The sequence below is a fragment of the Bos taurus genome, chromosome 17, assembly GCF_002263795.3.
Source record: "Bos taurus isolate L1 Dominette 01449 registration number 42190680 breed Hereford chromosome 17, ARS-UCD2.0, whole genome shotgun sequence".
NCBI lineage: Eukaryota > Metazoa > Chordata > Mammalia > Artiodactyla > Bovidae > Bos > Bos taurus.
Window position 1 is genome coordinate 65,087,705 of NC_037344.1, and position 16,211 is coordinate 65,103,915.

General features: G+C 50.6%; 1 protein-coding gene across 1 annotated transcript; it reads right to left on the minus strand.

Moving 5' to 3' along the window:
• Positions 1 to 1,443: 1,443 nt before the first annotated feature.
• On the minus strand, positions 1,444 to 11,552 carry LHFPL7 (LHFPL tetraspan subfamily member 7). Its single transcript, XM_010814124.4, has 4 exons — positions 10,679 to 11,552; positions 5,812 to 6,029; positions 4,327 to 4,465; positions 1,444 to 2,165 (listed from the first exon to the last, which is right to left on the minus strand). The coding sequence occupies exons 2-4, from the start codon at positions 6,010 to 6,012 to the stop codon at positions 1,903 to 1,905; spliced, it is 603 nt and encodes a 200-aa protein (XP_010812426.1). The 5' UTR covers positions 6,013 to 6,029; positions 10,679 to 11,552; the 3' UTR covers positions 1,444 to 1,902.
• Between the last annotated feature and the right edge of the window lie 4,659 nt (positions 11,553 to 16,211).

Here is a 16,211-nt window from a genome sequence, read left to right on the forward strand (position 1 = left end):
GGCAAGGGTACTGGAGTGGGTTGCCATTTCCTTCTCCAGAGGATCTTCCCGACCCAGGGATTGAACCCTTGTCTCCCACATTGCAGGCAGACCCTTTACCGTCTGAGCCACCTGGGGATGCTGCTTAGGGTTCCTGAAATCTTCCCACTCAAGCTTGACCTCCATCAACGTGCTTCTGATGACACTTCAAACATACCAAGGGTCTTCGAGTCCATCTGCACACCATGTGGCAGCTTCCTAGGTTTTCTATTACCTTATTCTGTTATTCTGTGACTTTGTAAAAGTAATTATAGTCCTTATTTTCTGAGAGATGAATGCAGGCTGCATTCTCAGTGGCCGATGTGTTTCTCAAAATAATAGAATTGCTATAATAATATAGTACTGTTGTTTACAGATGGTCTTAGTTGAATGTTTAAAACCAAAAGAGTTTGATGAGCTAGGTCAGGGCAGAGATGGCATTCTGCCTCCATCACAGAGTCTGACAGCCCTGGATTCAAATCCCAGCTCTGCCACCAATCAGCTGTGTGACTTTGGGCAAGTGACTCTGTCTCTCGGATCTACAGTCTTCACTTCTGTGAAATGAGGATAACCAAGTTTCCCTTAAGGAGAGGAGTTGGGCATTGAAAGTTTTTCGCTTGCTCAGCATCCTTGCCCCATTCCAGGACCAGCAACTTCTCCCATCTTCTGGGAAACTATATCGCCTACATTATAACTGTGGCCTTCTAGTCTAGATTGCTGACAGCCCCCTCTCCCCAGGGGGACACATGACCCACTCCTGGCCAATCAGCTTCCTTCCCTGGGAAGAAAGTGGCTCACGCTTTCTTCCCGTGCAGCCACAAGCTAGAGGGATGCCAGCCTGGAGCTGCCTGTCACCATGGGTCCTGCGGGTGGGGGAGCAGGCGTGGCTGGATCCAGGTAGTCAAGTGAACTCCTTAGCACTCCATCTGTGTCCATCTCGTGGCTCCGCTCTCCTCCATGCTGGTTTATACAGGTTCCAGGCCCATCTCTGAACCAGTCATTCCGACCATTCCCGATTGGCTAAGCAGTCAGAAAGTGGCTGAGGGTCACATCCGAAGGGAGGATGAAGGTGCTGCTCCCAAAGCAGGGCACTGGGTCATGATCGGCCAAGGTGACAGGCTGGCTCCAGTACCCCATGGCAGAGAGAGCAGTGTGGAGCTGTGAAGAGATGGACTGTGGGCTCAGAAGTCAGCACGGCCAGAGAGAGAGGCGCGGGGTCGGGTGGGTGACAAGAAAGAAGCTGAAGAGAGAGGTCAGGACTGGGTCTCAAGGGGCCTTGTGTGCCCCAAGTAACGGTGAGGTTTTCACATCAGTGGGGTTATTGCATGAAGGGGTGAGACAGGTCCTTAATGCCTGACCCCACTCCCCGCCGAATCCCCACCCCAACACTGGACCAGCTCTCCTTTATAAGGGGACGTTCTCGTTGATGGGAAAATGAATACTTTCCAGATTCACCAAGAGGAGGAGTTACAGAACTGAAGGGAAGAGAGAGAGAATATGCACATACCCATTGAAAGGTGTAGTATCTGAGTGATGACCATGGATCCAGAATTGCCCCCAGGCACTTTTCATGAATAGGTTTATGCTCACCACAATCCTCGGGGGTCAGGATTACAATAATAATAGCTAAAGTTTGCCTAACATATGCTAAGGGCTTTATTTATACACAGCATCTTAATTCTCAAAACTGCCCTCCGAGGTAGGCATTATTTCAACCCCCTCCCCCGCCCCATTTTACAGAAGTTATACACTGAGGTCCAGAGAGATGAGGCGATTTGCCTGAGGCCACATGGTAAGCAAGCAGCAGAGGTGGGATTTGAACCTGGGTGTGTGGTGATTTCATACAACTCTAGCCTGGGCTCTTTTTCTCCTCCTGAGATATTTTCATTTGGTCGTTTCTGGCACAAGGATGATGCTCTCAGTGTCACTGGAGAAGAAGATGGTCCTCCTCTGGACCTCAGTCACGTGGGGCCGCGTGATCACGGGCAGGAGGCTGGCCAGAACTGCGTTGAGGATGGCGGTCACATAGCCCCAGCCTAGCTGGCACTGACCACCATGGTACATGGAGGAGGCTACGCAGGCTTCCTTGGCGAACGGCGAGGCCAAGCTGACGGGGAAAACCAGCAGGCCCATGATGGTGGCGATGGCTGGAGACAGCAGGAAGGAAAGCCGGTGTGTTGGTTGAGGGGCCCTGGGCTGACTTCGCATCCCAGTCCTCCCATCCACTCACTCATCATCCATCATCCATTCACTTATTCATTGGCTCAGCTATCCTTGTATCCACCTATCACTCAAGCAGCCTTCCACCCATCTGTCCACCTACTCACCCATCCTTTCAACCACTTTCTAGTCCACTCAGGCTCTCCATTCCTCTACCTATGCATTCACTCATCCATCCATCTGTCCAACCACCCACTTAGCCCCATGCCCCCCACCAATCCCTGCATCCATCCATTCCCCCATCCGTTTTCCCCATCCATCTAGCCATTCATCCATATATTCAGTATTACATCTACTGATGCATGCATCCATCAGCTCACCCACCTACTCACACACCCCACTCCACGCATCCACCAACCCACCCATCCGTCTGTGTATTCATTCCGCAAAACTGTCAGGGGCTCTGTGGAAGGCACTAGAGATACTAAGCAAATGAACCAGATACCTCCTCACTTTGGAGGCAGTCCCAGCGCAGGAGAGTCACGTGACCTCCAGCCCCCTTTCAGCCACACTTGTCTACTTGGAGTTCCTTGACTGTGCCTTGCTCTCTTGTCTCTCTGTGCCTTTGCCCCTGATGTTCGCATTACCCGAAATGCCCTTCCACATTTGGTTAACTTCCTTTCAGATTCATCTCAGTGATGCCTCTTCCAGGAAGCCTTCCTTAACACCCCCTCTAAACACTGAGTCAGGTCCCTCTTGGAGTTTTTCCTTACATCCTGTGCTCATCCTATTGTGCCAAATATCCACCGAGTTATAACTGCCACCCCCACTAGACACTGTGAAAGCTGATGACAAGGACTGTGTCTCCACTCATTGATTCGGCAAATATCTAGTGAGCTCTATGTGCGGAGCACTGTGTCAGATGCTGGTGATGTCAAGGCAGACGTGTCCTTGACCTCGCAGAGCTGATGTTCTCGTGGAGAGAGATGCACAACAATCAGGTAGGCAGATGAGATATTTCAGGCTATAAAAAAATAGAAAGCAAGGCAGGAGGAAGGAGACTCTAAGGAGAGGGGAGCTCCCTTACCTTGAGGTCATGGGAGACCCCCACTGAGAGAGGTATTTGAGCAGTGCCCTTAATAAAGTGGGAGGAGCAAGCTGTGAAGATCTGAGAAGAGAACATTCCAGGCAGAGGGAACAAGCTTGGTGCTTATGAGCAACAGAAAGCAAGCCAATGTGGCTGGCGTGTGCTGAGCCTGGCGAAGCCAGTTAAGAGATGAGGTCAGTGAAGGAATAAGGCCTCCTCAGTGGAGCCTCATGGGTAACAGGAAGTCACTGACGCGGTGGCTTGATCTGATTTCAGTTTTAACAGGTCTCACTTGGCCAAGGTGTGGCAAACAGACTCTAGGGGATAAGGGTGGCAGCAGAAAGATGTGTGAGGTGGTCACCTCTAATCCAGGTGGGAGATGGTGGAGAATTAATTGGATGAGGGTTACCACCGAGTCCTGAGCTAGATCATCCAAAGCCGATGTGTGAATTAGAGAAAAGCAACCCTCTGGGCTTGGGGGCTTTGGAGGTGGCTCAGTGATAAATGATCTACCTGCCAAGCAGGAGATACGGGTTTGATCCCTGGATTGCGAAGGTCCCGTGGAGAAGGAAATGGCAACCTACTCCAGTATTCTTGCCTGGAGAATTCCATGGACAGAGGCACCTGGCGGGTACAGCCCATGGGGTCACAGAAGCGTTGGACACAACTTAGCGACTAAACAACAGAAACAACAACATTTCTTCTGGGCAAACGCAGCTCTCAGCCCCCCCAGCCTCAGCTGGATGCCCTTGTGCAGTGCACAACCTGCCCAACTGTATATGTGGTCCTGGTAAAAATGATGCAAAGTGGATGCTCAGGAGAGAAACAAGGAGGACAACTTTTAGGATTGGGGTTGGATAAGGGCCAGAGAGAGTGATGTTAAGGATATCATTCCCTACCCCCAATTTCTGGCTAGTTAAAGGATCAGGAATAGTCTGCAGTCATAGGGTTTATCTCTGAAATTCAACGAGGAGGCAAGTCTCTGCTTATAGGCTCGCTCATTCATTCATCCATTCATTCCAAAACATGTCTGGAACACTTATATGTGACATCAAAGTTACCTGCTGCTGCCTGTACCCCTGGCACTGGACCGCTGCCCCTCCGTGGGCACAGTCCTTTGGGGGCAAGGGCCCAGGACAGGAGGAGAATTGCACTGAAAGCCAATAGGAGCCAGCCTCCAAGGAGCATTGCAGCTGAAACCTGCCAGGAAGAGAGAGAAGGACAGTGTCGACTGGGGTGGGACAATCATGCACTCCCTCTGCTTAACTGATTAGCTGCTGAGTCCTCGAAACCCCCCAAGGTCTGTGCTATTATTATCCCTGTTTTGTTGTTGTTATTCTTTAGTCACTAAGTCGTGTCTGACTCTTTGCAACCCTACGGACTGTAGCACGCCAGGCTTCCCTGTCCTTCATTATCTCCCTGATTTTGCTCAAACTCATGTCCGTTGAGTCAGTGATACCATCCAGCCATCTCACCCTCTGTCGTCCCCTTCTCCTCCTGCCCTCAGTCTTGCCCAGCATCAGGGTCTTTTCCAATGAGTCGGCTCTTCACATCAGGTGGCCAAAGTATTGGAGCTTCAGCTTCAGCACCAGTCCTTCCAATGGATATTCAGGGTTGACTTCCTTTAGGATTGGCTGTTTTGATCTCCTTGGGGTCTAAAGGACTCGCAAGAGTCACCTTCAGCACCACAGCTCAAAAGCATCAATTCTTCAGCGCTCAGCCTTTGCTATGGTCCAACTCTCAAAGCTCTACATGACTACTGGAAAAACCATAGCTTTGACTATATGAATAAGCCTGGTAGGCTACAGTCCATGGGGTCGCAGAGAGTCGGACCCGACTGAGCGATTTCCCCTTCACCTTCTCTTTACTGAGTCCCTGCTATACAGCAGGGTCACCAAGAGAGGCACCTTTGTACTGGTTTTGAAGGCTGTGTAATCTTCCTTAGATGGGCTTCCCAGGTGGCCTAGTGGCAAAGAATCCACCTGCCAGTGCAGGTGATGCAAGAGTCCCTGGGGTCAAAAAGAGTCAGACTGGACTAAGCACACACACAGGCTTGCTTAGAGGTGCTGAACTGGGCGTCCCAACCCATTGTCCTGATTGTGGAATTGGTAATTCGCATCAAAACAGAGACTTTCGACATCTTAGCCGTGGTTTTCAAACCTAGCAGTGCTTAGAGGGTGACCAGGCAGGTGTGTACAGGTTGTGCACTGCACAACTCTAGGAGCTGGGAGTCAGCACAGAAATGCCTATTGATTATAGTAATTCTCCAGCAGATGGCAGTACAGTGTCCTGAGGAAGGGGCACCATTTCCTAATTTGTATAAAGGCACTGCGTGGGCCAGCAGCTGCCTTCAGAATCATCCTGGGTGTTTGCTAAAATTCACATTGCTAGACCCCACCCCATACCTACAGAGTCAGAGGTTGGAACAGAGGTGGGCCGAACTTGGCTTTTTTTTTTTTTTTTTTTTTTTTTTGCGCTAATGCATTTGAGAATGCCCTGCTCCTGAGCCCTCAAAACTGCAATACATTGACAAGACCACGTCTCACCTTCCAGGCAAAGTCAGGAATGTCATCCAGGGACTGGAAGGTCCCACAGCTCTGGTTCCAGCTGTCACCCTGAGGCCAGGAACAGTAGGTGAGGACACCGAAGGAGAAGGTGGTGGTCTGGAACCAGGCAGGGGAGACGAGGCTGATGGCCGAGATGCAGGTGAGGGAAAGCCCCAGAGCTGCCCACACACTGCCCACCATCAGGGCATGTCAGTGACCTAGGAGTCAACAGACAAGATTTGTGGAAGGAGGAAAACGGGGTCTGGAAAGGATGTCCCCATTTTCCCCACCAGCCAGGCATCTGGTCCTGTCTTCGGATCCCAGGTCATTAGCTTCGCTTTGGCCTGGGACGCTCTGGGAGGTCTTCATAACTGGGGTGGAGCTCTTCCCTAACACATTCTGGAAGCCAAAACTCCAAATTTTAGAATAAACGTTAGTGCTTACACAGACTTTGGCACACAACCAGTCCTCCTGGGAAATGAACATCACTGGTCCATGCAAGCCCCCTCTCATGTCTCACTCATTCATTCATTTATTTCTTCATTCATTCACTCTGCCTATCGAGCCTTGCAGTGTCCCTAAGGTCTGCTTCTACACAGAGAAGGGACCTTTCTCAAAACTACACACAGATGCTGTGTTTCTAGCAACCACCCTGCTCATCGGCTACCTCCTCCCAATCTCTGACCATTATTTAATGTTTCTCTTTTTGTTTGGAGGTATTTTTGCAAAACTGATACTGTTCAGTCTGTGTGTATTTTTCATGTATACAAATGGTATTCTTTATTGCTGTTTAATGTGTTGCCACAGAGGTCAGGTGGCACCTGGACTCATCCTTAAATGTCTCTAAATCATAGGATGCTGAGTTATTTAGTTTTCAATTCTTCTTCAACCCTTCAAGGAGAAAGTTTCTGTAAGAGCTGCAGGGTCTTAAACACCCCCCAATCATCTGTCAGTCTCCTCTGTTGAAAGACGGGGAGCCTTGAGGAGGCAACGGAGTCTAGTGAGACTTGGGGGATGAGGCTGGACTTTTCTTGTATTTGTTGGAATGGTTTTATTCTATTTATTAGTTATCTATTTGACATTTAAATTTATGTTAATGAGAAATCGAGTCGCTTTCAAGTTTGGTCTTACCAAAATAGTAATAGAGTGTTGGAGGAGGAGGCTAAGGCAGGAAGGTGGTTTGCTAATAGCCAAAGTCGTCATTGATGGTCAGAACCAAGGTCCAGAAGGGCTGAGACAGCCCAGAGGCACCAAGTGTCAGGAGCCACTGAGCCAAACAAGGACATAGACACGGAGCTTCCAGGACCAATGCTCTTCAACCTTGGGTTTCACTTGGGGACCCTAAGCCCAGCCAGCACGTTACTCTTGGCCAGAGTCCTGGGCTTGGAGGCCAGCCAGTCCCTCTAGCGTTTGCCAGCTGTGTGACTTGGAGCAAGTTACCCCGTCGCTCTGGGCCTCGGTTTCTCCATCTGTAAAAGCAGATTCTAAATCCAGGGGGCAGATAGTGTTGGGTTCGATCACTGAGCAGGGCGATGAGGTAGAAAGAAACACACGAACTCCCCGGGGTGACCTTGGGGAGGTCATCTCTCTGGAAGTGGGGCCAGCGGGGTTGTTGTGAAGGTTCTTGGGGGTCAGATGCAGCTGTGTTGCAGGGAGATGGGGCTGAGCTAAGCCTGAGAAGGGAGGTCGGGGTTAGGTGGCACACACACTTTATTCCCAAGCTTAGAAAAACTTCATGGCAGCCAGCCAGCAAATGAGATGCAGTGCCTTGAAGTGAGGGAGGGTGGGTTTGTTTTTTTTTTTTTTTCCCTCCACTGAAATCAGCCTCAACTTTGGGGTTGGCAGGATCCCGAGGGGTGTAATTCCAGCCAGGAAGCTGGGGAGCCCAGAGCAGACTGAGGCCCACGATTTTGCCTCTCTCTGGCTGCCCCAGTGCCTCTCCAGGCATTTCTGACCTTGAAAGGAGTTTTGTTCTCCAGATAATATGCTCAGTGTCACCTGGGAAAATCACACCAACCATCCAGGTGCCCAGAAACTTAAATGAGGCATTATAACCCAAAACCACATCCGGCCGGGTTCCAATTAGCTGGAATTCACCTAAGGGAAACTTGAAAGGGATTGGATATTTTCTCCTCCAGCTCGGCGCTTTGCTGTTCAAGGCAGTTGACAATTTTCTTGAGCACTCATCAAGGCCCATTCTAAACTCTTTCAATGCCTCATTCGGTTTAAGCCTCATGGTTCCCCCATGGTAGGGTAGGTACTACTCTTATCTGAGTTCCCATTTTACAGATGACAAAAAGAAGCCTCAGGAAGTGAGCAGTGGACCAGGGTCTCAAACTCAGGGAATAGGACTGCTGACTCTGAGCCCTAAACCCAAAGTGATATTAAGGAATTCGTTTAAAGTCAAATACCCTAGCGTTTTTCAGGGGCTACCCAGGGTTAAAGTTTGGTCAACCCTCTCCCCTGCTCCAGCCAGGGAGCGTGGATGGGCTCAGGGGAGCCATAGACAGCCATGGCAGGAGGGGACCTGAGACTTGGGAGTTTAGAGGTGGCTACTAGTGTCTTACTATGTCCTTATAAGTCCCTTTCTCATTCTGGCATCCATGTGTCCTCATCTGTCAATTGGAAGGAGTTGATCATTCATTCATTCAGCTTTTATGTGCCCAGCCCTATGAGACTTTCATAGATATAGCAGGGAACAAAACATCATGCCTGCCCGCGAGGAACTTCGGGTTTGGAGGGCAAGACAGGGAAACAAGAGAGAACAATATGGTCCATCTGTCCATCCACTCAACAGATTTACTGAGTATCTCCTATGTTCTAAGAACTATTCTAGTGCTGGGGATTTAGTAGTGAGGAAAACAGACAAAAACAACTGTCCTCCTGGAGCTTACAGTCCCATGAGAGAGAGAAACAAAAAGGAAACTTTCACTTTTCACTTTCATGCATTGGAGAAGGAAATGGCAACCCACTCCAGTGTTCTTGCCTGGAGAATCCCAGGGACGGGGAAGCCTGGTGGGCTGCCGTCTATGGGGTCGCACAGTTGGACACAACTGAAGTGACTTAGCTTAGCTAAGATGCCTGATGTAGGGACTTCTCTAGAGGTCTAGTGCATTGGGGCTCTGTACTTCCATTGCTGGGGGCACAGGTTTGATCCCTGGTCAGGGAGCTAGGGTCTCATACGCAGTGGGCAAGGCCAAAACAAAAGGATGCCTGATGTAATAAGTGCCACAGAGAAAAATGAAGCCAGGAAGGGACATGGTGAATGGATAGGGAAGGGTCATGGAAAGCCTCGTGAGAAGGTGACCTCTGCAGGAGCTGAGGGAGGAAGCCGTGTGGATCTATGGGGGAGGAATATTCCAGGCAGAGGGCAGAGCAGGTGCAAAGGCCCTGAGGCGAGCCTGTACTTGGCATGTTGCAGGAAGCAAAGAGGCCCCAGTGACTAGAAGGGATGAGGAAGCAGGGAGAGTGGGAGGCTTTGTAGGCAATGACAGATCTTTGGCTTTTAATTTCTGAGTTAGATGGGGAGTCTGTGGGTGGTCTTGAGCAGAGGTGGGACATGACTTGTCTCAGTGTTTTAAAAAGGTCAGCTTTGGCTGCTGGGTGGAGAAGAGGCAGAAGAGAAGGCAAGGGAGAAGGAACAGGAAGCAATTTCAGTGGGTCAGGTGAGAGACAGTCAGTGGGTCGGATAGAGAAGAGACAGGGAGGGCAGGGGCAGATTTGGGATCTATGTTGAAGGTCAAAGGTAGGTCCAGCCAACCGGATTTGCTTATAGACTGGACTTGGAGTGTGAGAGACGGTGGGGAGGCAAAGATGCCTCCAGGGCTTTTGACCTGGGCACCTGGGATGGGCGAGCTGTCCTTACTTGAGAGGGGGAAGCTGCGGGAGGGGCTGGTTTGTCAGGACAAGGGAAGCTCTCTGAGCGTGGTGTAGCCCAAGTGAAGTCTGAGGCGTATATTTCACCAAGCCATCAATCAATGGATGCAAACAGACACAGCGTCACACCAGGGGACCGCCCAGGACGCCATCGGGGGCAGGCGCAGAGCAGGGGCCCCTGGGGGCCAGGCGGACATCCAGGCTGGAATCTGAAGACGCGCGAGTCGGGGTTGGGGCAGGACGCTGAGCCGCACTCCTCGTCTCATCCTCCCAGCCACACAACCTGCTCAGCCCTGGTTGCTCATGAGTTTCCAGCTCCGGTACAAGCTGGCCGTGTGCACTGGGTCAAACTGTGATGTAACATAATGACTCCAGCTTTTGTTTCCCCGTTGCAGTGGACTGAATGTTTGTGTGCCTCTGGATTTATATGTTGAAATTCTACCCCCAACGGTGATGCTGGAAAAAGGCGAGCCTTTGGGAGGGGATGAGGCCATGAGGGTGGACCTTCCATGAAGCTTAGAAAAGAGACCCCAGAGACCACCCTCGCCCCTTCTGCTGCATGAGAATGTAGCAAGAAGACAGCCATCTGTATACCAGGAAGCGGGCTCTCACTAAACACCAAAATCTCCCTGATGTTGGAATTCCTAGCCTCTGGAACTGATGGAAATAAACTTGTTGGTTATAAGCCACGTAATCTATGGCACTTTGTGTATAGCAGCCTGAATAGACTAAAACATCCACCCCCAGAAGGATGGCTACATCCTAGACCAGGGGGACTTAACCTTTTGGAGGTGATGGAGTCCTTTGAAAATATGATTTAAAAGCATAGCTGCATTCTTTATGCAGACTTACTTGTACTCACACACACACACACACACACACTACTGTAATTTCAGGGGCTCGTGGACCCTTAAAGCTCATTATAGCTCCCGGACAATACTTTCCTCTCCCCCTAGTCTTGACCTCACCTCCCTCTTTTCTCCAGACTCACCTACTTCAGGTCAAGACCCTCCAACGTGGCTACTTCTCAGGCTCCAGTTTTGAACGTAAGTCTGTGACCTGGTGACAGGCGTCCTCCCATCCGAAGGAAACAGTCGGGCTGGTGAACAAAGCCCAGGAGCGTGATAAGCTGGCCTGTGTGTGTTTCCTTCCCAGTTTCTTAAACTGACAGCCTGTCACTGGGCTGCTGGATGAGCTGGGCAAAGAGAGAAAAGCCAGCCCCAAATCAGAATGGGGTGAGGGCGTGGTGTTTCCGGGATAGAAGAAGGTGTGAATGGGGATTAACCAAGATTAAACGCCAGGTGTTAAAATTCTTGCCATTGTGCTCTCTGCCTTTCTGCCTTGGTAGTTCTAGTTGAGGGATATTTCTCTGGGATCTGAATATCCACCCTGCGGGCTGTGAACTTCCAGAGAGTAGGTTCCGGATCTGAAAAGCCTTTATCCAGTAGGTGCTTGTCTTGCCTTTTGCTGTAAATGATGGAAGTGCAACTCCAACTGGCTCAACAAGAAACGAGAAATGTGTCAGCTTACATAACTGAGAATTCTGTGGTACAGCTTCAGACACAGCTGGCTCCAGGTGAACAAGCAGTGCCCCCCCACCTCCACTTTCTCTCCATCTCTCAGCTCTGTTCCTGCCGAGGCGGGTTTACCCTCAGGCAGATTCTCTCTCACAGTGTTGGCTTCTGGTGCCTCCAGGCTCAGCTGCTGCGGCTGCTAAGTCACATCAGTCGTGTCCGACTCTGTGCGACCCCATGGACAGCAGCCCACCAGGCTCCCCTGTCTACGGGATTCTCCAGGCAAGAATACTGGAGTGGGTTGCCATTTCCTTCTCCATTGTCTGAAAGGTAACCAAAGGTAATTAACCCTGGAGAAAAGAAAGCTCTTCTTCACACACAGTGGCTGCAATTCCTGTGATTAACTCTCACGGGACAGACGTGGGTCCCATCCACGAACCGAAGACTGTGGCCAGGGAAATGGGATCCTCTGATTGGCCGGACCTAGGACCTGGGCTCAAGGGTTAGGGGTCGAGGGTGGGAGACTGGGGATGAGAGCAGGTGTGTCCTGACGTCCACCACACTGGAACCCCACGAACGAAAGGCGGGGAGTGGGGTGGTTTCTAGGAGGACAACCAGGGTGCTGTTACAGAGGATGGGGAAATGGATGCTGGGCAGGTGAGAACAAGAGGCATCACTCTGAGGCCATAAATGCTGACACGACAAATGAGACAAAGGGGAAGCAGGAGGATTGAGACTGAGACTCAAGTCCTAGCTCTGCCACTCACTCTTAGTGTGGCCTTAGAGCATCTCTGCTTTACTGGGCCTTAGTCTTTCCACTATAAAATGAGGGCGTCTGGAATACACCAAGGTTTTGGAGAGATGATTGCCAGGGTTTTTTTTTCCCTCCCACTCAGTCATATATTAATTCTCTTTTTTCTTTCAGTCAATATTTGTGGAAGGGCTTCGGGGTTAGTCTCAACTGGATCTGAATCCCAGTCTGATTTCTGTCAGGTGTGATTGTTGCACCTTCTCAAGCGTGCTTAGCTGTGTCCTTCCCGGCCACCCAGCAGCCCTGGACGCCATCCAGCCTCTGCTCGCCTGCCCCCGCAGGCGGCCTGGGTCAGACTGCTGCAGTTCGGCCTGGGTCAGGCGGCCTGGGTCAGACTGCTGCAACCACTTGGCTAGCTCGGCCTGCGGTGATGAGGCCTGAGTCGTTCTGCCAACAGCCCCAGCTGTGGTCCCAGCCGACCTGGCCGGAGCTGAGGCCAGGGCTTGGGGCCAGGGTTCTGGAGCCTCCTCTCCTAGACTCAGGTGAGCTTCTGGGTGCAGAGATGGTTTTCCTCATGGCTGCCTGGAGGCGTCAGTAACACAGCTCAGACACGAGCAGTGATTGGGTCCAGTGGTCACTAATGGCAGAGGGGAAACGGGACAGGCCAGCAGATGAAGTTCTTGCCCCTCATCCCTGCCCATTTCACGTGGCTTCCCCCAGAGATGCCCTGAGTGGTGGAACTCCTGGTCGCATTTTCTTGAAAAGCTGTGGCCAATTCAGTCAAGAACGTCTTATATTTGCCCTCCCTCCTTCTCAGTCTCAGTCCCTTTTCCTTCACTCTTGTTAGGCTGGGATTACATCCCCAATAAGGCATTAGTTTGTTAATCTTGCCTCAGGCTCTGTTTTCTAGGGAACCCAGGCTGCGATCTTAGCTGTGTGACTTTGAATGATTCACTTAACCTCTCTGAGCTTCAGACCCTTTACCTGTGAAAAAGAGATAATAGAGCATTTCTTATAGGACTGTTGTGACGTTTAATGAGACAGTACAGGCGAAGTACTTAGCTCAATAAATGACATATTTCATTAGTACAATTTCCGTGAATGAGGCACAGGACTGTATTATGTGAAAACATTTATTCAACATTGAACTTCATGAGTACTTATTGAAGGTCAACTCTATTTCAGATATTATGCTAGTGTTTGCTCCCAAGCTCACAGTCTAGAAAGTGAGACAGAGAAGTGATTGAGCAATTATACAACAGGGTCATCAGTGCCCAGTTGGGGCTAGAAGATTCAGAGGCTTTGGCATGGGGGTTGGGGATGGTAGTCAGGGATGGCTTCTTAAAGCTAAGATCTGAAGGACACGTAGTAGCTATAGATGATGGGCAAGCGGAGGGCACAGTATTCAGACAGAGGCCATGGCATGGGCAAAGGCCTGGTGTTGAGAGAAGACATTTCAAAGAACACACTGGCTCTCAGTCTCAAGAAGCAGGCGAGTTACAAGAGAAACAAAATGAATACACACCAATGAAAATATGTGAATATGGTCTTTGCCAGGGAATGTGTGAGTTCTAGAGCTATCCTGTTCAATGTGGTAGACAGATGTAGCCATGTGTGGCTATTTAATTAAAATTAAATACAACTAAAAATTTAGCTCCTTGGTCACACTGGCCGAAATTTAAGTGTTCAATGGTCATCTGTGGCTAATGTTGGACAGTGCAGATATAGCACATCCCTGTCACCGCAGAAAGTTCTGTTGGATAGAGCTGCCAAATCAAGACAGACTTTCTTGAGGAGGGGGCAGATGATGGCAGAGAAGGAAGGAGTCCTGGGAAAGTCCCTGGGAGGCACTGTCCTCTCTCCTTGGGAAGAGAAAAGCCAGGACTGTGAGTAAGGGGTGGGGTGTTGGCTCTGAAAACAATGTACAACCTGACACCTCTTTGGTAAGGGCGTAATCGCTGGGTGTGTACTGGCTGGCAGCCTCTGACCTGGGAGAGAAGACACAGGAATGCAGGGAGAATCTGCTAAGGTGGGGCTGAACCAGGAAGTCCCGCCCCTCCTGGGGCCAGGAGGACTCTGGGAGTTGTAGTTTGGCACTTTTGGGACCCCCACCCCCACCCCACCTCAAAGCCCGATGTAGGTAGATGCACTGACACTGGGTGTGAGCTGGGCATTTCTTGGGGTGCAAAATTGGGAGTGGGCTGGCTAGGGCTGGGGCCACATCTGGGTTTGGGGTTTCTGTGATGAGTGGTAGAAAAAGGACTGTCTTCTCTCTCCCCCACTTAAGTTCTGGGATAGAGAGGAGATGCCAAGATGGAGGACTAAGCTAAATGGGCCCCTGAGAGACATCCAGTTTCAACAGAACCCTCAACCCACACATTCTGGTGAATTGAGATTTGCCCAGAGAGACAATAAGTTCCCATAAGGTTAGGGGGGAGAGGTAGCAGTCAGTACTCTATAAACTGTTGGTTATTCATGCGTTTAATCCAATTAAGCACAGTATTTTCTGAGTACATACTATTTGCCAAGCCCTGCCCTAGGCACTGAGAATCAGGAGTGAAATAAAGACAAAAGCTCCTGCTTCCAGAAGTTCTAGAAAGGGCAGCGAACTATAAACAGGGACTTGCCTTTGCTGATATAATACACACATAATGGAAAAACCCTACTTTAAAGGTGGATTTTGAGGCATTTTTACTTTCAATCCAACTATTCTCCCTACCTTGAAGATACCACCCTAGGCATGGTTGTCAGATTTACTTTTTATTTATTTGTTAACATATTTATTTATTCGGCTGTACCAGGTCTTAGTTGCGGCATGCAGAATTACCAGTTGTAGCATGTGGGATCTTTTTTTAGTTGCAGCATGCAAACCCTTAGTTACAGTATGTGGGACCTAGTTCCTAGACCAGGGGTTGAAGAGAAGGAAGGGGTCCTGGGAAAGTCCCTGACTGGCACTGTCCCCCCTCCTTGGGAAAAGAAAAGCCAGGGCTGGGAGTAGGGGGAACACGGAGTCCCAGCAACTGCACAACCAGGGAAGCGCCTGGGAGTCGTATTCAAAAGCCACTGAGTTGGATCCTACTGACGACTGTTCTCCAGACATCCAGCTGATACAGGAGATTATTCTAAGCTGCAAGACGTCATAGAGCCACTACCTCACCACTTCTGGGTTCTATCACCGGGGACAAGTCTCCTAGGGAGCCTCAGAATGCTCCTCGATAAGATACGGAGGTGCTGATCCTTGCTGCAAAGGTGCGGATTAAAAGAAACAATGGATGTGATGTATCTCCTGTAACAAGAGTCCCTTCTTACACACACACACACACACACACACACACACACAGAAGGACAGATAAGGGAGCTCCCTGCCAAATCTCCTGGAGCCAAACAGCATTACATTCTTTTTTCTTTGACTTCACTGAGGTCCAACTGACATTTTTAGTTATTGTCTCCATACATTTCCTTCCTAAGGAAGGAAGCACGAGTCCCAAATGCAATTCAACTTATTTGTGCAAATACTGTTAACAGTGTCTGTAAGCTCTATGAAAGTCTGTATCACCAGTGAAGTCCCCACTGGTATGATGGGTCCCTGGCATCCAGCATACTGTAGGTGCTGAATAGAAACCTATGGAATGAAATGAGTAGAGTAAAACAGACATTTTATCGTTCAGGAGAGACTTCCTACGATTCTCTCAGCTTGTCCAGAAAGTCTCCATTCTGCTCACCCTTCATCCCCCACTTCAACATAAGGCCGCAGGGATGATACGCACTGTAGGTACTCCAGAGGAAATGAGCCGCCCCGGGTGCGAGTCCCCTGCTCGCCGCGAGGAGGCGCGAGCACTTCGCACAGACCGGGCTCGCTCCGGGCGCCCGTAGCCCAAACGGTTCAATGGGCGAGGCTCTGCCGAGCTCCCAGGCTGCACTAGGCTCTCGGGCGCAGACCCGGCGGCGGTTCGCGGTGTGTGTTGTGGGTGACTCCCGGCCAAAGCCGGGGTCTAACCCCGGCAACGCAAGCAGGCATCATGTACAAATGTTCTGAGTCAGGCGAGGCAGGGTCGGGGCTCTAGGGCCAGGAGCGCTTCCGGGAGGAGTTTCGGTGGAAACTCGCGACCTCTGACCTGCCGGACCGTCCCCCCGATCCCGGCGCCAAGCGAGAGCTCAAGTCCGCGGGCTGAGCTCCGCCCCGGGGCCCTCCGCGCAGGCGCCGCCGGCCGCGGTTCCCATGGCGATGGGGGGCGCTTCCCAGCCCGAGGCCCCGCCCC

Excerpts from the sequence above, each read along its gene's own strand:
- LHFPL7 (XM_010814124.4), bottom strand. The coding sequence starts at position 6,012 with ATGGTGGGCAGTGTGTGGGCAGCTCTGGGGCTTTCCCTCACCTGCATC. Across the intron at positions 4,466-5,811 it reads TTCCTGACTTTGCCTGGAAG|GTTTCAGCTGCAATGCTCCT; the intron begins GTGAGACGTGGT and ends TCTTCCTGGCAG. Across the intron at positions 2,166-4,326 it reads AGGGGTACAGGCAGCAGCAG|CCATCGCCACCATCATGGGC; the intron begins GTAACTTTGATG and ends TGCTGTCTCCAG.